The following is a 23,138-nucleotide window of genomic DNA, read 5'->3' as shown; positions in this document are numbered from 1 at the left end:
CTGCAGCATGTGCACAGCGGTTTGCGGTTTCCATAGGTTTACATGTAAATGTAAACGCAATGGAAACTGCAGCGGACCCGCAGCGGCAAAATCGCTGCGGTTCCGCGGTAAAAACCGCAACGTGTGAACATGGCCTTACATTTGAATAAGAAAACAGCTGACAGCTGGTAGACAGAGCAGAAATCAAACAAGGTGACTGATGGGTCAAATAAAAAAAAAAAACAATAATAGAGACTGTCATACATGTAACCAGCATTGCTGTGTGAGCTTTGGGATTTTAAAAAGATCAAGTGTAAAACGGCAGTCCTCGGTTTATCCAAACATTATATTAATAAACCTAAAGTGTAACCGGCATTTTAATTTTTATTACACAAATCAATTTTACAAATAAAATTAAGCAACTTTGTAATATATCTCATGAGATAAACTTGCTTCTTTCTCCTCCTGAACTGTTCTTTCATTCTCAAAATTCTCAATTTACAGGCAAAATGTGTATTCAGTGAAGACAGATTGTTACATTACTGAGATAGGAGATGGCAGTTGTTACTGATAAGATTCTATGTAGAGGCGAGAAGCTAGAACCAGAGCTCCTCTCTCCTCCTCCTCCCATATACACAGAATCTTATCAGTAGAAACTGTCATCTCCTATATCAGTAATGATTTTATCTATAAGTTGAGACTTTAGAGATTGAAAGATCAGTCCTGGAGGAGAAAAAAGACTATTTCTCTGATGACATTTATTACAAAGTTTCTTATTTTCATGTGTTCTATTGATTTATGACGTAAAAATTAAAATGACAGTTACTCTTTCAGCCAATATCCAGATCCACTGTTAATGCACTAGTGGCTGCAGCCTTTGAAAAGTCACTCCTTGACCTCCATGTTCTCTTTTCCCCCTGCCTTAAGAAGAGTCTACTTGAAATGTTGCTTGACTAATAGTTATACACAATCTGTGGTGTTTAATTTGCATCTGTGTTGTAACATGGCCGCTGGACACATCCTTGAGGGGAGATATGCATCATTGAGGTTGGTAGCTTTAGGGTATGTGCACACGTCAGGATTTCTTGCAGAAATTTCCTGAAGAAAACCGGAAATTTTCTGCAAGAAATCCACATTTTTTTTTTCCCGTTTTTTTTGCGTTTTTTTTAGCATTTTGCAAGCGTAATTAGCTTGCAGAATGCTAAAGTTTTTCAAGCGATCTGTAGCATCGCTTGGAAAACTGACTGACAGGTTGGTCACACTTGTCAAACATAGTGTTTGACAAGTGTGACCAACTTTTTACTATAGATGCAGCCTATGCAGCATCAATAGTAAAAGATAGAATGTTAAAAATAATAAAAAAAAATTAAAAATGGTTATACTCACCCTTTGCAGACAGCCGATATCCTCAGCGGCGTCCGTTCCTATAGATGGTGTGGTTCAGGACCTTCGATGACGTCGCGGTCACGTGAGCGGTCACATGACCGGTCTCGCGACCAATCACAAGACAGCGACGTCATCGCAGGTCCTGAACCACACCATCTATAGGAACCGAAGCGGCAGCATGCAGCGGTGAGAGGCGGGAACACTCCGGCGGCCATCGAAGGTGAGTTATATGACTGTTTTTTATTTTAATTCTTTTTTTTTTTGACCAATTATACGGTGCCCAGTCCGTGGAGGAGAGTCTCCTCTCCTCCGCCCTGGGTACCAACCGCATATAATCTGCTTACTTCCCGCATGGTGGGCACAGCCCCGTGCGGAAAGTAAGCAGATCAATGCACTCCTAGGTGTGCGGAATCCCCGCAATTCTGCAAATTTAATGAACATGTTGCTTTTTTTTCCGCGATGCAATTTTTTCGCGGAAAAAAATGCAGCATGTGCACAAAATATGCGGAATACACTGAAAATAATGGGAGGCATATGTTAGCGTTTTTTCACGTTTTTTTCGCGTTTGTATCACTTTTTTATAGCGAAAAAACGCGAAAAAAAACCGTGAAAAATACTGAACGTGTGCACATGGCCTTAGTGATGTAAGCCCAGGAAAGCATATTCCAGCACACATACTGCTGAGAGAGTTAATAGGTTGTATCAGGGCCTGGTTTTACAAGCAGTCAAGAGATGGATGGGAATGACTTCTCACATATCCCACCCCGGGGACATGGTTTGACAGATAAAATGGAGACCAAGTGTCTCATTCAGTGTCTGTGACTGGAGGTGTGAAGGCCTTCCATTTGTTTGCTGAAGGACACTGACCTGAGTGGGAGAACCCACAGTAATAAATGGACTGTTTATTTTGTGCTTTTTTCACTTTGTGCTGTAAAAGGCTGTCTTTTGTTTACGTATGCTAAGCTATGCGGTTCTAATAAACCTGCCTGGACATGCATTTTTAAATTCAACTGCTTCCTGTGCCTACCTGAACCACAGCTGAGTGAGTACAAAACCCTCCAATTGGTGCTAGAAGTACCACACAAATCTCTAGGGGGGGCAGTGTGACTGCCGCAGAGATGCTGCATATTCTGGGTGAAAATGACTGTAGGAGCATAAGCTGACAGCATGGAGGAGTTGATAAAGCTACTGGTGCTGTCTAATTTCCAGCAGCAACAGCTGTGGCAGGTTCAAAGTCAGCAGATGGAACTCCTAGCCGAGGCGATACATGACAGGCCAACTTCCCCACTCCCAAATCCAGGTGATGACTCACACTTGTGGAAGAGAGTAATGAGAGCCTTACAAAAGATGACATCGGGTGATGATGTTAAGGCATTCCTAACTGTTTTTGAAAGGGTGGTGGAACTGGAGATATTGCCTTTGGAGCAGTAAGTGGAGGTTCTGGCACCATATTTAACAGGGGAACTGAAGAAGGCCTAGTATGACCTTGCCTTGCAGGATGGAAAAATAGTATGCAAAGTTAAAAACTGAGATCTTGGCACGCTTAGGCGTGACTCTGACTGTCAGGGCACAACTGGTGCACCACTGAGCCTATTGCAGTGACAAACCTCCCTGGTCCAAAATGTTTGACCTCCTACACTTGGTCCAAAAGTGGTTGCAACCTGAATCTTCCTCCCCAGCTCAAATGGTGGAGAGGGTCATCATGGACAGGTTCATATACTCTCTACAGAGGCAGGTCCAATCATGGGTTGCCCAGGGAGATCCCCATAATGTTGATGACCTGGTGAGCCTGGTGGAAAGTTACCAGGTGGTCGAGAGTTCCTTGGGGAAGCAAGAGGTCTTAGCATCTCCGTACTGGGGTTCCCAAAGGGTGGCTGACATCCAAAAGAGGGGAACTGCAGCCACATCTGGGGGGTATCAAAGAGACCAGGAGGCATCTGATTTGTTGTCAAAGGCCCCATCTAATAGTAATTTGTTGGAGGTGTCATACCCCAGGTCACATAGCCACCTGTTGCTTCATGACCACCGAGCAAATGGACTACCCCATAGGATGGCCCAGCTCATTTTCTGCATAGCCTGCTTGCAGTGCCATCCCTCAACTGGGCAAGGAATCGCAGGCATCAGTCAACAGAGTGCAAAAGACTGGTCTGTTGGACTCGGGGGAGTTTGGTAAACGTAGTGAGGACCATAATTCCTAATCTGATTCCTGGAAAGATGGAGGGCTTCCACTGTATCCATGCTAAAGACTACCCTGTGGCCCGAGTGTTCATAAACAGAAGCTGTGGCACCAAGTCCCATGAGGTGGTGTAGTCAAGGACCTATTGTACCCTGTTATAATAGGGTGAGACGTTGCAAAGTTTTGGGACTTGTTGAGGAAAAGGAGGATGCCTGGTACAGCAGCCAGGTCGCTCCTAAAGAAACCTCGTCACAGGCCGTAACTTACTTGTTTACTTTTTATGTGCTTGTTGGCAATGGGGATGAGGCCGACATCCCTTAGCTGGAGGTGTCCGGGACAATGTTGGGGACCACCCAACTCAGGATTTAACTCTAAAAGGGGCGTTTGATAATGTGACGGTATTTAATGGTTCGATACGTACTGAATGCCCCATGTCGATGAATTGATTGAAAGGGTAGAGCTAGCCCAGTACATTATCAACCTTGACCTCACAAAAGGGCATTGGCAAATTCCCATGTCCCAAGACGCTAAGGAGAAGACTGCCTTCTCAACGCCAGACGGATTCTTCCAGTACACAAGGATGCCGTTTTGATTACAAGAAGCTCCAGCCACCTTCCAGAGAGCAATGGACCGGATCCTAACTTCCTACAAGAGGTAATCAGCCGCCTACCTAGATGATATCATAATCTTCAGCCAAGAATGAGGAAGCTATCTGAGCAAATTCCTAGCGATACTTGATGCTCTATGGAAGGCAGGGTTTTCCATAAACCTGAAGAAATGTACCATGGGAATGCAGGAAGCTAAATACTTGGGCTATGTCATAAGCAGGAGTGAAATAAAGCTCCAAATAATGTTGATGCGATCCAGACTTGGCTACAAAACCTCTCAAAGAAGCAGGTCAGAGTATTCCTAGGCATCATATGTTATTACCGTCAGTTTATCCCTAACTTTGCCATTATATAGACACCTCCTTAAAGGGACAAAGTCAGCTATGGCTAAGTGGTCTCCAGAAGCTGAGATGCCTTCCAGGAACTGAAGCTAGCCCTGTGTAAACAGCCAGTGCTGGTAACACTGGATTTCTCTAAGGAGCTTGTGGTCCAGATGGACACGTCAGAAGTCGGGCTGGACTTTGTCTCATCAACAGAGGTGAACAGGGAAGAGCACCCCATAATGTATCGAAGTTGTCCTGCAAGAAGAATTACTACATAGTGGAGAAGGAATGTTTGGCCATCAAGTGGACGTTGGACACTCTCTCTAAGGTACTACCTTTTAGGCTAGTGTCAACCATGCCCCACCAAAGGGGATGAAGGAGAAGGGGAACAATGCCCGAGTGACCAGGTGGTTCCTATCATTTCAGGATTTTAGCTTCTATGTAGATCATAGACCAGGTAAATTGCATGGCAATGCTGACGCTCTGTCAAGAGTCCACTGATGGCAGAAGATCCCAAGTCCCCTGGCTTTGGGCAGGGGGAATATGTAAGATGGCCACCAGACAGGTCTTTGAGAGTAGATATGTATCATTGAGGTTGGTAGCTTTGGTCATGTAATCCTGGGAAAGCATGCTCTAGTATGTATACTGTTTAGAGAGTTAATAGGGTGTATCAGGGCACGGTTTTACGAGTAGTTATAAGAAATGGGTGGGAATGAATACTCACACATCCCCACCTCAGAGGCGTGGTTTGGCAGATAAAATGGAGACCAAGTACCTAATTCAGTGTCTGTGACTAGAGGTGTGGATGCCTTCAGTGTGTTTGCTGAAGGACACTGACCTGAGCGGGCAAACCCGCATTACTAAATGGACTGTTTTTCTGTTTTTTTCACTTTCTGTGGTAAAAGGGTGTCTCTTGTTTTCTTAGTTTACTTATACTGAGTTCTAATAAACCTGCCTGGACATTTTAATGAAACTGCTGTTTTCTCTGGGCCAAAGATCATTTAAAATGGTCTGAGGGTGGTTGAAAAACTGTTCTGAGTTCAGATAAATCAAAATTTTGAAATTCTTTATGGAAACCGCAGACTTCTTTTCCTGCAGCCTCAAGAGCAGAAGGACCATGCTGCTTCAGTTCAAAAGTCTGCATCTCTCATGGTATAGGGTTTCATTAGTGCCTATGCGATGGGCAGCTTACACATCTTTTAAGTCACTATCAATACTGAGCATTACATAGGGGTTTTAGAATTACGGTACATATTCTCCCAGTCAGACAATATCTATTTCAGGCACGGACTTGCACATTTCAGCAAGTGTTTAACCACATACTACACCTATCACAACAGAATGGCTTCACATAAGAAGAGTTTGGGTGATGAATTGGCGGTCAGTCCATACTTTTCACTAATAGGATACATTTGCTGCATTATGGAACAAAAAATCTGTAAAAGACGACCCTGGACAGTTGAGCAGCTAGAATCTTACGTCGGACAAGAATGGGACATGCTCCGAAAGCTCCAGCACATGGTCTCCTAACTTCCTTTACAGACAGTTGTAAATAGAAGTAGGGATGTTACACAATGGTGGACATGGATCTGCTTCAACTGGTTTTTTTTTTTTTGTTTTTTTTTTAGATATGTTGCTGCCATCAGTTTCTAACTTTCAGCAGAAATAACCTGGTGCCTTTTATCGTGAATTCCAAACTGCAGCACAATAGATCGCATGTATTCACCTAATGCGAACTAAATTGAAAATAGGCAATTAACTATTTGTGTACTAAGTAACTATATAAATCACAACATTATATGTAAATTAAAAGTTCTTAGGTGTAGAAATGTTGTCTCTAATGTGTACCAACCTTAACAATTATTTTCTAGTAGAGGATAAATAGTCCAATTTTTTTTTTCTTCTACCGTAAGTTAAAAATAAAGAATCCATTGTGTCCGTAATTCCGATTAGGCATGTTATGGAGTAGGATTATAAGGATGATGGGCAAGATGTGCCCCGTTAGCAAACTGCTGCTCGCATTCAAAATTCCCTCTTGAGCAGTGTGCACAGTGACGTCACAAAAAACGAAAAAAGAACAGGCCGATATAGGTACTATGCGTTATGGAAAATGTGTTTTCCTTCGTCAGAGACTATTTTTGCTCTACTAGAAAAGCATTGTTAAGATTGGTACACAATGGAGACAATATTTCTGTACCTACGAATTTTAATTTATATATCATTTTATCATGTATATGGTTTCTTGCTGCACATACAAATATTTATTACCAATTTCTACAAGTTAGATATTTTCCATTTCATTTGGAAAAAAAATCTAAACCGTTCACCTTCTGATATGTGTTTTATTGTGAATAAAATGATTATAAGCGATTTCTAGATCATTTTAATCTTGGTTTCTTTTAAAATTACACAGTAAAAAGAATTTTGTTTGTACGCTCTTAGTACCTAATCATATATATATTTTTTTCTTTTTCATGAAGAACTAGAAAGCCAGGAGACCCGAATAAAAGAAATACATTGCTTGATCCACCGTTTGCCAGAGAAGAATAGACAGATGTTAAACATGTTAATGAAGCACTTGGCAAAGTAAGTTGATGGTGTGTTAATAACATTAATTGTTTGTCAATGTCCCCAACATTTTGAACATCCTTTGTGTTTGCATCTGGACTAGGGTTGATGGTTGATGTTCCGCAAGTCATGGTAAGAGTAGGTGATGAGTCTGCAGCAGGCTTGAACTGGCCCCCAAGACAACCGGAGAATCCTCCGGTGGGCCCCCTCTTATATGAACTTGGCACAATATACTGGAATCATTACGTACAGACAAAGGCAGCATCTTATTCATTTAACAATCTGCCCACTGCATTGTTATATAAATTTGTGATTGAGGATACTGTCACATTTGCATGTGGCTGAAAAGTTGGTTACTGGTGGGCCCTTGGCACCCCAGTCTGGCACTGGTCTGCAGGGTGACCTTTCTAGCTCTCCTGGCAGAATTCTCACTGACATAACGACTGCAGAAGGATTTATTTCTAATACCTATGTTGTGCCCTTTTCATCTTACAATTAAGAGTAATTCTTGCACTTTTTCCAGTAGTGTCTTTTTACTGTAATAAACTGAATTTGAGAATTGCCACCGTATTTCATATGCTAGGAATATTGTATTAGTGCTAAGAACATGACTAACCGTTTTTAATATAGTCCACTTTTATGTGAAGGTTTGCCAAATTAATTTATACTTTTACACTTATGTAGGCTTGACTTGGCTGGTATTCAGTGAATCTCTCTGACTGGTAAACCCTTATCAGTAGTAGAGAAAGTTTGAGATGGAATTTTTTTACTGTTACTTCTTTTGAAAGAGAATCTGTCTACACAATTTTACATGTTAAAGTAGAGATATAGCCAGCCATAATGGCGCTGTAATACAGATTAAATAGATACCTTCATTAAAGAAATCTGCATCCTGGTTGTTGTTTAATCCACATTTGAAGTTTGGGTGTCATAAGCTTTAGGTACGTAGAGGCGGGAATGTGGGTAGGGTCTTTGGTTCGTGACTGGCCCCCCTGCCTGCCTCTAGTGTCTGTATCTCCCCTATGTTTTACAGTAATGCCTTAGTATACTAAATAATTTTTCTAGTTATATGGAACCACAACGCTGAATTTCTATATCATTATCTCCCATGAATAATTATTCCAATATTGTGGTAGCAATATACAGAGAATAATTCTCATCACACATCTCTCTCAAAAAGTTACTGCCATTGCAGTGCCAGTAGAAAGTGCCGGCCTCAATGTGCCAATAAGGCTGGTTTCACATTTGCATTTAAAAACGCAGTGTTTAAAAAAAAAACGCAGGTAGTGAAAAAACGCATGTAAACGCGTGCAAACGCTGCGTTTTTTAGATGCATGCGTTTTTGCATGCGGTAAAAAAAACGCGGCGTTTTGACGCGTTTACATGCGTTTTTTCATGCGTTTGCGTTTTTGAAACGCATGCTGAGAAGTGTGTGACAGCTGCCAATCATTAAAATCAACTAGAAATCCCACTATAAATAGAAATAGCTAGGGTTAGGGGTAGGGTTAGTGTTAGGGGTAGGGGTAGGGTTAGGGTTTGGATCCCTAGGGTTTGGGTTAGGGTTAGGGGTAGCTTTTCATTAGAAGAATGTCCTGGTCACCAGGTCACTGATAAGCCACCCCCCACCATCAAGGTGATAAAGGGATCCAAACCCTACCCCTAACCCTACCCCTAACCCTACCCCTAACCCTAACCCTAGGGATCCATAGGGATGTTGACCTGGTGACCAGGACATTCTTCTAATAAAAAGCTTTGTTCAATGTGGACACCCCAAGATATACGGTATTGCTATAGAGTACTAAAAATATTAACTCGTAGAGTATTCACTGTCATATTGTTAGGGTTAGGGTTAGGATCCCTTTATCACCTTGATGGTGGGGGGTGGCTTATCAGGGTGTATTCTTGTTTTTTTCTATAAAAACGCATGCGTTTTTAATGCAAGCAAACGCATGTGCTTAAAAACGCATGCGATTACATAGACAACAATATGTTTTTTTTGCCGCAAAAAAACGCCTCTAGAAATTACTACATGTTGCATTTCTGTGACAGAACGCATGCAGCAAAAAAACGCATGCGTCGTTAAACGCGGCCAAACGCGTACAAAAAACGCATGCATTTTTAATGTTAAACATAGGGGAAAAAAACGCATGCATTTTTTTCTGTACAAATGCTGCAGATCAAAACGCAAGTATGAAACCAGCCTAAGAAACCACACTTTCTTCATAGTCCTGCTAATGTAGAGAAGAACGCCAACCCTTAGAATTTGTCTATCTCATCGTGTTCCAATCTTTACAATCTGGCATCCATTGTAGTGAAGTCAGACAGAAGAAATCTTTTAATGATCACTTTCCAGTACAATTCTGTAAATTCACAACTATCTTGAATCTTGGTTGCTTTTTTGTCACAGGTTTAGGTGCCAGACGTCTTAGATGAGAAATCTACTTTCTCAGCCACTTTGTGGGGTTCCCTGAAAAATGCACACAGGAAAATTGCACACAGGAAAATTGCCCACAGGAAAAATGCACACAGGAAAAATGCCCACAGGAAAATTCCCCACACGGAAAATTCCCCACACGGAAAATTCCCCACGTGGAAAATTGTCAATTACAGCATCACAAAAGTTTCAGATCTATGATATTTCAGGTGCAAGGTGAGGATGTTCACATAATATGTGATCAACTTGTGATTTACAGTTGACCTAGTGCAAAACTGCAAAAATGATGATCTGTGATTTGCAGCAGTCTGTCATTCTCAGCACTAGATAGATCTAGTCTGCTCTCTTCTCTCACTGATTCTGCCTTACTCCTCCCACCAGCCCAAAACAGCAGCACATGCAGAACCAGCAGCAGTGTGATCCAGAGGAGCCATCACTGCTATCAGTACACACAAAAGAATCACTGCTGCTGGCAGAGATATTTGGTCCTGGAAGCCCAGAAGGCACAGCAGAAAGGTGAGATTCTGTCACTTGTACCACTTTGTGTTCTTGCTGAGAATGTATGATGTGCTTTTGCAGTGGAGTCCGATGGGCCCCAGTGCGAAATTTGACCCTTCGCCCCCCCCCCCACACACACACACATTGGTCAGATGTATGGGCCCCTGTAGTGTTCTAAATTCTATAAACACGAATGAATTGCCCCCCTCCCCCTTCATTATGTAGTAATGTCCCCCATACTGGTACATATGCCCATCATCCTGGTGAATATGTCTGCATCCTGGTATATATGTCCTAATGCTGGTGATTTACAGTACAATGTAAATCAATGTGAAAAAAAAAAGCTGTGCACATGGTGCAGAAAAATCTGCGCAGAAATGCTGCAGATTTCAAAGAAGTGTAGGTCACTTCTTTTGTGCGTTTCTGCAGCGTTTCTGCACCCCTCCATTAATAGAAATCTGCAGTGGTAAAATCTGCACAAAAAAACGCATAAAAAACGCACCTGTGGATTCTGCCAGGAGATGCAGATTTAGTGCAGAAAATTCTGCACCACATTTCCTACGTATGCACATAGCCTAGGATTGGGGACCACGTAAACCAGGATAGGGACATATATACCAGAAAGGGGGCATAAATACCAGGATGGAGATCATGTGGACCATACATACTACCGTGTTTCCCCGATAGTAAGACAGCGTCCTACATTCTTTTACCACTCAAAAGTCCCACTATGTCTTACTTTCGGGGGGGTGTCTTACATTGGAAAAAAAACCTGTGTGGTCGCTGGAGAGCTGTCACACAGACAGCTCTCCAGCGACCAACTATGCGAAGTCCCCTGGTAACCAGGGTAAACATCGGGTTACTAAGCGCAGGGCCGCGCTTAGTAACCCGATGTTTACCCTGGTTACCAGTGTAAATGTTAAAAAAAAAAAAAAAAAAAAAAAGTGAGGTGTCATATCTTGTTTTTTCCAGAGGTGATTTTGGAATTTTTGGGCTGTCGGGACAGAATACAGTGGCTCTTCCTTTGCCTTTTGGTGTTTTTAATCCTTCAGAAAGATACTGTTGACTTCCATCTCCAAGTTCTAATCGTCGCTTCGCCGGAGGGCGCCCCAGTGCAGGCTGCAGTAGGCCGGCTCTGGCGGTGGGTCCATGCGGGGTGGAGTAGATGAAGCTGGCCGCTGCTTGCTGCTCCGGAGCGCACAGTCTGTGCGGGGGATGGTGCACCGGGCCGGGGGAGGACAGGACGTGCAGGTATCCGCCGCCTCCTGCGCCAACCACAGCGCCGCCCCCGGCCACGAACCCCCCGGAGAAGCTGGAGCATTTGTCGGGGAGCAGCAGCTGGTCGTGCCCGAGGTGGCTTCCCTTTCTCATAGTACAGAGCCGCCGCCTTCTCCGCTCTCCTCCTTCAATTCATTCGTGTTTATAGAATTTAGAAAACTACAGGGGCCCATACATCTGACCAATGTGTGTGTGTGTGGGGGGGCGAAGGGTCAAATTTCGCACTGGGGCCCATCGGACTCCACTGCAAAAGCACATCATACATTCTCAGCAAGAACACAAAGTGGTACAAGTGACAGAATCTCACCTTTCTGCTGTGCCTTCTGGGCTTCCAGGACCAAATATCTCTGCCAGCAGCAGTGATTCTTTTGTGTGTACTGATAGCAGTGATGGCTCCTCTGGATCACACTGCTGCTGGTTCTGCATGTGCTGCTGTTTTGGGCTGGTGGGAGGAGTAAGGCAGAATCAGTGAGAGAAGAGAGCAGACTAGATCTATCTAGTGCTGAGAATGACAGACTGCTGCAAACCACAGATCATCATTTTTGCAGTTTTGCACTAGGTCAACTGTAAATCACAAGGTGATCACATATTATGTGAACATCCTCACCTTGCACCTGAAATATCATAGATCTGAAACTTTTGTGATGCTGTAATTGACAATTTTCCATGTGGGGAATTTTCCGTGTGGGGAATTTTCCATGTGGGGAATTTTCCGTGTGGGGAATTTTCCTGTGTGCATTTTTCCTGTGTGCATTTTTCATGTGGGCAATTTTCCTGTGTGCATTTTTCTGGTCACCCCAAGAGATAAGAGAATCTGTAGCAGGAGGGAGTGGTCCACAGTGTCAAAGGCAGAAGACACGTCCAGAAGGAGGACAGAGTAGTGTCGCTTGCTCTTGGCGGTTAGTAGGTCATTGGTGACTTTAGTTAGGGCAGTTTCAGTTGAGTAATGCGATCGGAAGCCAGATTGTAAACAGTCAAAAAAGGGAACAGGAGGAGAGGTAGGAGGACAGTTCAAGATGGACATGCTGTTCCAGTAGTTTTGATGTGTAAGGGAGAAGAGATATTAGTCGATAGCTAGACACAGAGGATGGGTCGAGGGAGGGCTTTTTGAGGATGGGGGTGATCGATGCATGCTTGAAGGATGAGGGAAAGAAACCAGTTGTGAGTGAGAGCTTGAAGAGGTGTGTTAGGGTTGGGATGAAGACTGTGGCAAGGTTAGGGATGAGGTGGGACGAGAGCGGGTCAAGCGTGCAAGTGGTGAGGTGTGATCTTGACAGGAGAGTGGAGAGCTGATCTTCTGTCATGGTGGAGAAGTTAGTTTTGGAGGAACAGGGTTGAACAGTTAAGAGAGGCATTGGGGGATGCGGGCCAAAGCTTTCCCTGATTGTATCGATCTTCTGCTTAAAGAGAGGCAAAGTCTTCAGCAGAAATGAGAGGCACCAAATTATAGTTACATGTCTGATATTGATGAACACTTTACTATTCCAATTTGAGATATAAGATGAACCTCAATGTATCCATTTTATGCTGCATAGATGATTTCTTGAATGAATTAATTCCTCCAAGGTCCTAATACTGGATATTGTACATGCTATTCTCAGTTTCTACCACCAACTTTACTGGTTCGGCTGATCGTTTGGCTGGATCTCTGATACGCAGTATCTGAATGAATACTGCTGTGTCTTCTGTGAGAGAGCCATGCTAACTCCTAATGGTCAGTATCAGCGTCTCATTCAGAGACCTTGTGGGTATAGGAGTAGCGTAGTGTAATTAGGTAAGGTGTGCCAGCATTGCTCTGAGATCATTTCAACTCAGGGTTTCGTCTCTGATGCGCGTTTTGCCGGGGGAAACGGCTTTCTTTAAGGGTCTCCAACAGCTCCATAATTTAACATGCGCAAACCTAACCTATATTGCCTGTCAGCTACAACAATCAGGTTTAAGGTTAATCTGTAGGTAACAACTATTATAAGGGTTTCCTACACTATAAGCTCTGTCTAAAATGTACAAACCTATAATATCCTATAGGGATTAAGACACGTGGTGTGATAGTCTACTATATAATAGTCTAAGGGTCACTTCCGTCTTTCTGTCTGTCCTTGTGTCAGTCTTTCTTTCTGTCATGGATATTCATTGGTCGCGGCCTCTGTCTGTCATAGAATCCAAGTCACTGATTAGTCTCGCCAGCTGCCTGTCATGGCTGCCGCGACCAATCAGCGATGGCCACAGTCCGATTAGTCCCTCCCTACTCCCCTGCAGTCAGTGCCCGGCGCCCGCTCCATACTCCCCGCAGTCACGGCTCACACAGGGTTAATGCCAGCGGTAATGGACCGCGTTATGCCGCGGGTAACTCACTCCGTTACAGCCGCTATTAACCCTGTGTGACCAAGTTTTTACTATTTGATGCTGCCTATGCAGCGTCAATAGTAAAAACATCTAATGTTAAAAATAATAATAAAAAAATAAAAAATCATTATATACTCACCTTTCCCGCTCCTCGCGACGCTCCGGTGACCGCTCCATGCAAGCGGCAGGTTCCGGTGCGAAGGATGGTATGCGACTAGGACCTGCCATGACGTCACGGTCATGTGACCATGACGTCATCACACCCTGGGACCGGAAGCTGCCGCCTGCACCGCACACAGGCGACAGAACTACAAGGGTACCCTCGGAAGGGGAGCATATGTTTATTTTTTATTTTTTAACCTGTGACATACGTGGCTGGGCAATATACTACGTAGCTGGGCAATATACTACGTGGCTCTGTGCTGTATACTACGTCGCTGTGCAATATACTACGTGGCTCTGTGTTGTATACTACGTCACTGGGCAATATACTACGTCACTGGGCAATATACTACGTCACTGGGCAATATACTACGTCAATGGGCAATATACTACGTCAATGGGCAATATACTACGTCAATGGGCAATATACTACATGGACATGCATATTCTAAAATACCCGACGCGTTAGAATCGGGCCACCATCTAGTATAATATAAATGGTGTTTAACCCAAATTTATTTTTACATCAATTAGAGTGCCTGTTTGTGACACTGGAATCCAGACCCCAGTTCTAAGGTCAGTGGTTGGGACTCCATCTTACTTAATTCACTATAACTCTGAGCTCTAATCACTTGGGATCTAGTGGATCACAGTGGTGTTTATAACATAACCAGCCACACACTGTGATCCAATATACATCTTTATAATGCATGGTAATTTCATGTAAAATCTGATACTAAAATTTTATCTAACAAATTTATAATAAAGGTTAATTTTAATTCACATTTCCAATCCCCCCCTTTTCCCTAATTCCCTAAAATATGAGCCTTAGCAATAATACATAGCTGTATTATATAAAAGAAAATCACAATTTGCTAATTTGTGAAAAAAAAGGCCCTATGAATGACAAAGGTTTAGCGGCCAGATGTGGCTTATTTTATCTATAGACTTTATTTTTTAGACTAAAACAAAAGAAACTAAACACAATCTGCAAGTGAAGTCCAAATGTTAGGGTATGTGCACACGTCCGGATTTCTTGCAGACATTTCCTGAAGAAAACCGGAAATTTTCTGCAAGAAATCCGCATTTTTTTTTTTGCGTTTTTTTTTCCGTTTTTTTCGCGTTTTTTTTTAGCATTCTGCAAGCGTAATTAGCTTGCAGAATGCTAAAGTTTTCCAAGCGATCTGTAGCATCGCTTGGAAAACTGACTGACAGGTTGGTCACACTTGTCAAACATAGCGTTTGACAAGTGTGACCAACTTTTTACTACAGATGCTGCTTTTGCAGCATCTATAGTAAAAGATAGAATGTTTAAAAATAATTTAAAAAAAATTAAAAAAATGGTTATACTCACCCAGACGATCTCAGCGGCGTCCGTTCCGTATAGATGGTGTGTGCGCGCAGTGTGGACTAGTAACCCGATGTTTACCCTGGTTACCGTCATAAATGTAAAAAAAACAAACAAAACAGTACATACTCACATTCCGGTGTCCGTCAGGGTCCCTCGCAGTCTGCTTCCCGCTCTGACTGAGTGCCGCCGTAAAGTGAAAGCAGATCACAGCGGTGACGTCACCGCTGTGCTCTGCTTACTTTCCGGCCGGCCGGCAGTCAGAGCGTTGTTTGCCATGGCAATTCACGACCAAATAGTGACCTTAGGGTACCGTCTCACAGTGGCACTTTTGTCGCTACGACGGTACGATCCGTGACGTTCCAGCGATATCCATACGATATCGCTGTGTCTGACACGCAGCAGCGATCAGGGACCCTGCTGAGAATCGTACGTCGTAGCAGATTGTTTGGAACTTTCTTTCGTCGCTGGATCTCCCGCTGTCATCGTTGGATCGGTGTGTGTGACACCGATCCAACGATGCGTTCGCTTGTAACCAGGGTAAACATCGGGTTACTAAGCGCAGGGCCGCGCTTAGTAACCCGATGTTTACCCTGGTTACCGTCGTAAATGTAAAAAAAAAAAAACAGTACATACTCACATTCCGGTGTCCGTCAGGTCCCTCGCTGTCTGCTTCCCGCTCTGACTGAGTGCCGCCGTAAAGTGAAAGCAGATCACAGTGGTGATGTCACCGCTGTGTTCTGCTTACTTTCCGGCCGGCCGGCAGTCAGAGCGGGAAGCAGACGGCTAGGGACCTGACGGACACCGGAATGTGAGTATGTACTGTTTGTTTGTTTTTTACTTTTACGATGGTAACAAGTGTAAACATCGGGTTACTAAGCGCGGCCCTGCGCTTAGTAACCCGATGTTTACCCTGGTTACAAGCGAACGCATCGTTGGATCGGTATCACACACACCGATCCAACGATGACAGCGGGAGATCCAGGGACGAAAGAAAGTTCCAAACGATCTGCTACGACGTACGATTCTCAGCAGGGTCCCTGATCACTGCTGCGTGTCAGACACAGCGATATCGTATGGATATCGCTGGAACGTCACGGATCGTACCGTCGTAGCGACAAAAGTGCCACTGTGAAACGGTACCCTAAGGTCACTATTTGGTCGTGAATTGCCATGGCAAACATTAGGACCACACACTCATGATCTGAGGGCACCAATGGGGATAAAGAGGAAGCCCCCACTTTCTATTAACCATTTATATGATGTAGTCACTATTGACAGCAGCAACTAAGGGGTTAAACAGATTTGGACGGTGCAAACACTGATCGTGGCTGATACAGCAAGTTGTCAGCTATAGTGTACAGCCAACAGCTGCTGGATTGTCACCTATTCTCTTATATCTCAGGTCAGTTAAAAGACATATTGGTGGTCATTAAGGGGTTAATATATTATAACGATGCTTTTGAAAATTCATCTGTAGATGTGCGCTGAACTTGTAACCTCTGTATTCCTGTACTTGTAATAACGCAGCATTTGCCATGGTAACACATACATTGCAGTGCCGTGTAGGTGGGTAAACATAGGTATTGTCTGGAATTCACTATGGCGTTAGTCTAAAAATAATTTCTATGTGGTGTCGTACCTAACGGAGCTTGATTAATAATAATTATTACCGTATATATTTTGTGACTAAATTCCCTGTATCAGTGGTATATTTCATGTCTGGTCTATGGTGACAAGTGTACTGAACTCTAATTCACACTGCCACACTGACCATTGTTAGACCATATATCACCTTTTCATCTTGGCTCACAGAAATCTCATGCAGCACATAAAGGTTTTACTATAGTGTTTTCTGCCTGATGACCAGTTGGAAAGTGTGTAATACCACTGCTAAACTGGCAAATGATTTCACTGCTGCTGTTGGTGACTTGTTTGGTGCATGTAAGTAGGATTTAATGAGCAGACCTAGAGGTGTGGCACAAAGGCACGAGTGGTTCCTCACCTTATCTAGTACTTGTTTTGGGCATCATTGACAGAAATGCCATTCTTTCTGAAAAAGTGTTTATATGTTAGGTAATGAGTGGAGGACAGAGGAGCCTCTTAAAGAGGAAGTTACCGGCCTTGAGAGACAGAAATCTTGCATGTTTTTAGGTGACCAAATACTTATTTTTCACCATAATTTGCAAAATAAATTTTGCCAAATCAGACAAGGTGATTTTCTCATTTTGACTCTCATAGTTGTGGTTTACCTATGATGTCAATTACAGGCCTCTCTCATCTTTTTTAAATGGGAGAACTTGCACAATTGGTGGCTGACTAAATATTTTTTTTCCCCACTGTATATTTGTAATCTACAATATGATATTTCTTTATAATGGCATAATCACATACCACAACTTTTATTTTAAAAATGTCTGCAACTGAAAATGTATTTTTTTTCTACTAAATGAAATTGTTGGTATTGTGAAACGCAGATCTTACATTTACCCTGTCTGTTTGTGCCCCATATTAAATTTGTTTGGTTTCCTTTGGTGCTGAAGAGGTTAACAACCCTTTCTATGCTTCTATGCTAGTCAGAAACTTGCAGCTCTATTTTCAGCTGATTCTGTTCTGGTCATTACCTCTGCCAATAAAATTTGGCCAGACCTTCTCTGTCTTGCCAGTAAAAAGCTTTGCTTCCTATCTCCTTGGAGATGCTGTGCTGAATAAGTGTTCATTGTTGCTACTGGAAATTGTTGCTTACTGTTTTTGTGTGTATATTTTCCTCATTGCCCCATTCCCGTTTTGTTGGTACATTGCTATCCTTCCCTATATATCTCTTTACTTTTGGTGAGTGTTTGTATGTTTGCTGCTTTCTGTTATCCTTATTTTGTCTTTGTGTCTTATTCACCTTTATTATTCTGACCCAGGCCTCATGAGGTGGGGGAGGGGATAGATCAGGGCTTAACAAGAGCACAGAAAGGTTAGAGACTCAGGACTCTCTACCATCAAGAGTACTGGAGGAATAGGGATAGTTAGGGCCCCAGTTTGAGACAATTTCAGGCCTCTCTTCCTTACTGAAGACTGTCACAATGTTACAATAGGTTTTTGCAAATTCAGATAAGTAGGCTAATTTTTTTTTTAAATTGCCGTAAAAATGAAGTATTGCTTTTTTGCTCACATAAAAGTGAATTCTGCAGACCAGGGCCCAGTTGGGCTTCTTTTAAACATACCGTTGTTTTGCCGCCCGTTTTTGCGACATCAATAAATTTCTATATGGCAGTCAGGGCCGTATTTACTGCCGTGAAAAAAGATCGAGCCTGCTCAGTCTTTATCACGGCTTACGGACATTGATTTTCAATGGGGGCCGCAAAAACAACGAAAGTTTGTTTTTGTGGTGCACCGTGACTTCCGGTTTTGCAGAACACCATTTTTTTTTCCAATACTATTTCCATAGTACTGGAAACCCGAAAAACGGCGATCCGCAAGTTTTTTGCGGTCCGTTATTGCTGCAGACCTTGAACATTGCAGCGATACGGCCCACAATAACGGGCCGCAAAAAACGCGGTATGTGTAAAAGAATCCTTAAGGTTATTTTTATTCTTTTTCACAACAATGACCGTATAATATAAGTGAGGTATTAACTTTATTTTGTGGATCAGTTGCTAAACACAATACTAAAATTAAATCTTTTTTTATATTTTACTAGATTTCTTTAGTAAGAACATTTAAAAAAAACATTTCTGTCACCATACACTGGCAGCAATAACTTTATTTTTCTGTTGAGAGAGCTGTTTGATTGCTTATTTTTTGCAGGACAAAATGTAGCTTTTATTGGAACCTTTTTCATAATTTTCTATTCCATTGTGAAAAGAAAACCGCGCGTTTGGCTCTTTTTTTTATGATGTAGGCTAGGTGGGATAAATAGCATTCTTATTTTATAGTTTGGGTCGTTGAATACACAGTGATACTAAATATGTATTATTTTTTATACACTCAACATTGAAATTGCAGCAGCAAAAAGGAAAAGTTGTGGAATTCTAGAAATCACAGGATTAATTGACATGTTAATTATATGCAAATGATAGCATACTGATAAGTCCACAACTTTCCGTTTTTGGTTCTGCAAGTTCAATGTTGAGGAATCTATTTTATTACTCTGTTTTTACTATAGAATACAATAAAAATGTTTGTGTTATATTAAGAGCAATAACTTTTACACCCATCTAAGGCTACGTTCACATTAGCGGCGCCCGCCGCAGCGGCGGGCGCCGCAGCGGCGCCGCATGCATCATGCGCCCCTATATTTAACATGGGGGCGCATGGACATGCGGTGCACTTGCTTTTTGCGCCGCATGCGTCCCTGCGGCGCCCGCGTCGGGTCGCGGAGGACGCAGCAAGTTGCATTTTTGCTGCGTCCAAAATCAATGAAAAAAAGGACGCATGCGGCGCAAAAAGCTGCGTTGTGCATGTGTTCACATTTGCGCTGTGCGTTGCGGCGGCGACGCTGCGGCGCACACCGCAAATGTGAACGTAGCCTAATAGTCCCTTTTATGAATTCTTTGCACTTGTTGATTATCAGCAGGTAATTATTAAAAATTATGATCTAAGAAACATTTTCAGGGTATGTTTTCCACTGTCCAGAACTGGCAGCGCTTTGGACGCAGCACATGTCCTCTGCGTCCAAAGCGCTGCCGACTTTTGAACGCAGGTGATTCTGCATGTGTTCACTGAACCGTGTGGAATCACCATAAATTGACATGCTGCAGTCTGGAAAGACTCGCCACATGTCTATTTATGCAGGGAAACCAGAGGTGTCCCTGTACGCATAGTGGACATGGGGATTTCTTCAAATCCATCCACTATGCTCTAACATCTGGCCGCTGTGGATGAACGCCGCGTCAAACCTACAGTGTTTACTGACCGTGGAAACATACCCTAAGGCAGTGCTCCCCAACTCCGGTCCTCAAGAGCCACCAACAGGTCATGTTTTCAGGATTTCCTTAGTATTGCCCAGGTGATGGAATTCTTGCCTTTCCAGGTAATGCAATGATCACCTGGACAATACTAAGGAAATCCTGAAAACATGACCTGTTGGCGGCTGTTGAGGACCGGAGTTGGGGAGCACTGCCCTAAGGCATGTGTATATTTTCTTCCTTATAGTACCATTTTCTGATCTTAAAAGGAGTGTATCAGCACAAATTGACTACTCAAACCAAGCATAACACCTTGTAGATGAGTTAGCCCTAAAAATAAATGTACTTGTTTTGGTGGGCAGAGAAAGATGTCAGTGTCTTCATTGAGGCCATATGTCGTGGAAACATACCCTAAGGCAGTGCTTCATTGTGGCCATACGTCGCAATGCGTCGCTAATGTTAGTCTATGGGGAAAAAACGCACCCTGCAGACAACTTTGCAGGATGCGTTTTTTCTCCTAAACGACGCATTGTGACGTACAGCCAACAACGCTAGTGTGAAAGTAGCCTAAGTGATCTATTAGTGATCGTTCTGTCCCATCATTATTCCTCAGCTGGTGGAAAGAGGCCGGTAAACAAGCGTTGAACAACTTCAGTATTGCCGATCAAACTCATTTAGCGGCCTGAACTTAGCGCATGTAAATACAACCGAAATGCTTTTGTGTGATGTGCAATATGTTAGCATTTGGGGCCCCATTTTAAACTTTGCCTAGGCGTAGGGCCCCACTTTGCCTAAAACCGGCCCTGCCTACAAGTGTACAAAGATAATATACAGTCACCATGTGACAAGTGGGCCTGTGTAACTTCAAATGCCAGGGCTGAATTTTAGTCCCAGTCCGGCCCTGAATGTGGATATGGGGGATATAGAAAGCTGCATACATTATTTGGTTAGGTTTAACCATTTGTTCTGAGGAGAACACGTTTTAGGAGCTTTGCGACAGATGGCCTTATAGGAAAGATGTGTAAGAAACTTTGTAACATTTATCAGACTATTCTCCTTTTTTCTCCATTTATGAGCCACATCTTTTCATCCACTCTGAAAAACAAGATAGTCTTGTGTTGAGCAAGATGGAGTCTATCTTCACAGTGAGGTGTCTGGTTACATAGCCTATTATACTCTCTTGTGGGGAAAGAAGCAGAGAGAAAACAGGCACAGAGAGACACAGAAATTGTATTGCTTTTTTCTCACCCCAGAGGTGGAATTACCATACCTTCTACCTGCTGTATAATGTCCTCCATCCAGTTGCTGCTTTTGTCTATGTGCTACCAAGGGAAAAAGAGCAGGAATCCATCTCTGTGTGCTTTTCTCTGTATGGGTGACATTATAGCAGCTTGTTACCCACCAATTCAAAGTCAATTCCAAAGTAAGAACGAGAGAAAAACTAGTGAAAATGCAGGATACACATCATATAATGGCCAGAAATAATGTTATTCCTCATGTATACACATGGCAGCTTATTCTGAAAAGTTATATGAAAATTCAGTTACTATTTCAGACTGTCCAAATGTCACAATAAGGCTAGATACACATGACCGTGTATTCTCTCATCTAAGGGAATCAGACCGATTATGCAAATCACACTCTGATTAAACTCTGTTTCATAGTAACATAGTTAGCAAGGCCGAAAAAAGACATTTGTCCATCCAGTTCAGCCTATATTCCGTCAGAATAAATCCCCAGATCTACTTCCTTCTAAAGAAAACACACGAAAAAGCAGGCAACAGTGCTTACCTGCCTAGGCCTTGAATCAAATGCACTATCATGGTGCAGCGGGCCCAAGCATAGATGGCAACTACACAGGTGTGGAAATACCAAAGAGACAGCCAGTCTACAATCAGGGATTGGCCGCTTGGCACACCAGTGCAAATAGATAATCTGCAGCAGTGTTCACACAGAGAATGCAAAGCATCTGGATCATAGCCTATTAGTAACGCCCTGTGGCGGGCTGCCCAGTGCTAACTGTAATGCGTCCTGTGTGAACAGAGGCCACAGTATACAAAGCTATCTGGTCCCAACTGCACCCTGAAAAGTAAAACTAAATAAAGTGCACAAAAACATATCAAAATATGTAAGGTATTAGTTGATATTATGGCCACAATACATAAGCTGGCAACCCACGTCAAGGGTCCTCACACTTGCCAGTCCTATTCTAACAACAAAACCAAAATAGGAGGAAAAAAACACCACTATACTGGAAAACACACAAAAAAACAGGCAAAGGTGCTTACCTGTCTAGGCCTTGAATAAAATTAACTATCATGATGCAGCGGGCCCAAGTATAGATAGCAACTACACAGGTGTGGTAATACCAATGAGACAGCCAGTCTACAATCAAGGATTAGCCGTTTGGTACACCGGTGCAAACAAATAATCTGCAGCAGTGTTCACACAGAGAATGCAAAGCATGTGGATCATAGCCTATTAATAACGCCCTGTGGTGGGCTGCCCAGTGCTAACTGTAATGCATCCTGTGTGAACAGAGGCCACAGTATGCAAAGCCACCTGGGCCCAACTGCACCCCGAAAAGTAAAAATGAAGTGCACAAAAACATATTTGAATATCTGTATGGAGCATCTTATAGGGCCATGTGCAGCATTTGTGGAGCAATATACGGGGCAAATGTGTCTATGGAGCAACTTATGGGGCCATAATCAGCATTTGTGGAGCATTATATGGGGTAAATGTCTGTACGGAGCATCTTATGGGGCCATAATCAACATTTGTGCAGCTTTATATGGGGCATATTTTAATATGGAGCATCTTACGGGGCCCATCATAAACTGCTTGGAGCATTATATGGGGCGTATTTTGTATGGAGCATCTTATGGGGCCATCATGAACTGTATGGAGCATTATATGGGGCTCCTGATTAAATATGGATATTCAAAAACACTTAACCTACTGATGTCTCAATTAATTTTACTTTTATTGGTATCTATTTTTATTTTTTAAATTTACCAGTAGCTGCTGCATTTCCCACCCTAGGCTTATACTCAAGTCATTAAGTTTCCCAGTTTTTTGTGGCAAAATTAGGGGTCTCGGCTTATACTCGTGTCGGCTTATACTCTAGTATATAC

At 42.8% G+C, this 23,138-nt stretch overlaps 1 protein-coding gene across 2 annotated transcripts in view; it reads left to right on the top strand.

Annotated features, from left to right (window-relative positions):
* Positions 1 to 23,138, top strand: part of ARHGAP26 (Rho GTPase activating protein 26) — a 588,303-nt gene that overhangs the window by 292,264 nt on the left and 272,901 nt on the right. For both annotated transcript variants that reach the window (XM_077265841.1, XM_077265842.1), the window contains exon 17: positions 6,953 to 7,058. In XM_077265841.1, coding sequence (XP_077121956.1) covers positions 6,953 to 7,058 — 106 coding nt within the window. The remainder of the gene's footprint in view (positions 1 to 6,952; positions 7,059 to 23,138) is intronic.

This window comes from Ranitomeya variabilis, chromosome 5 (assembly GCF_051348905.1).
Source record: "Ranitomeya variabilis isolate aRanVar5 chromosome 5, aRanVar5.hap1, whole genome shotgun sequence".
Taxonomy (NCBI): Eukaryota; Metazoa; Chordata; class Amphibia; order Anura; family Dendrobatidae; genus Ranitomeya; species Ranitomeya variabilis.
This window is presented reverse-complemented; position numbering and strand designations above follow the sequence as displayed.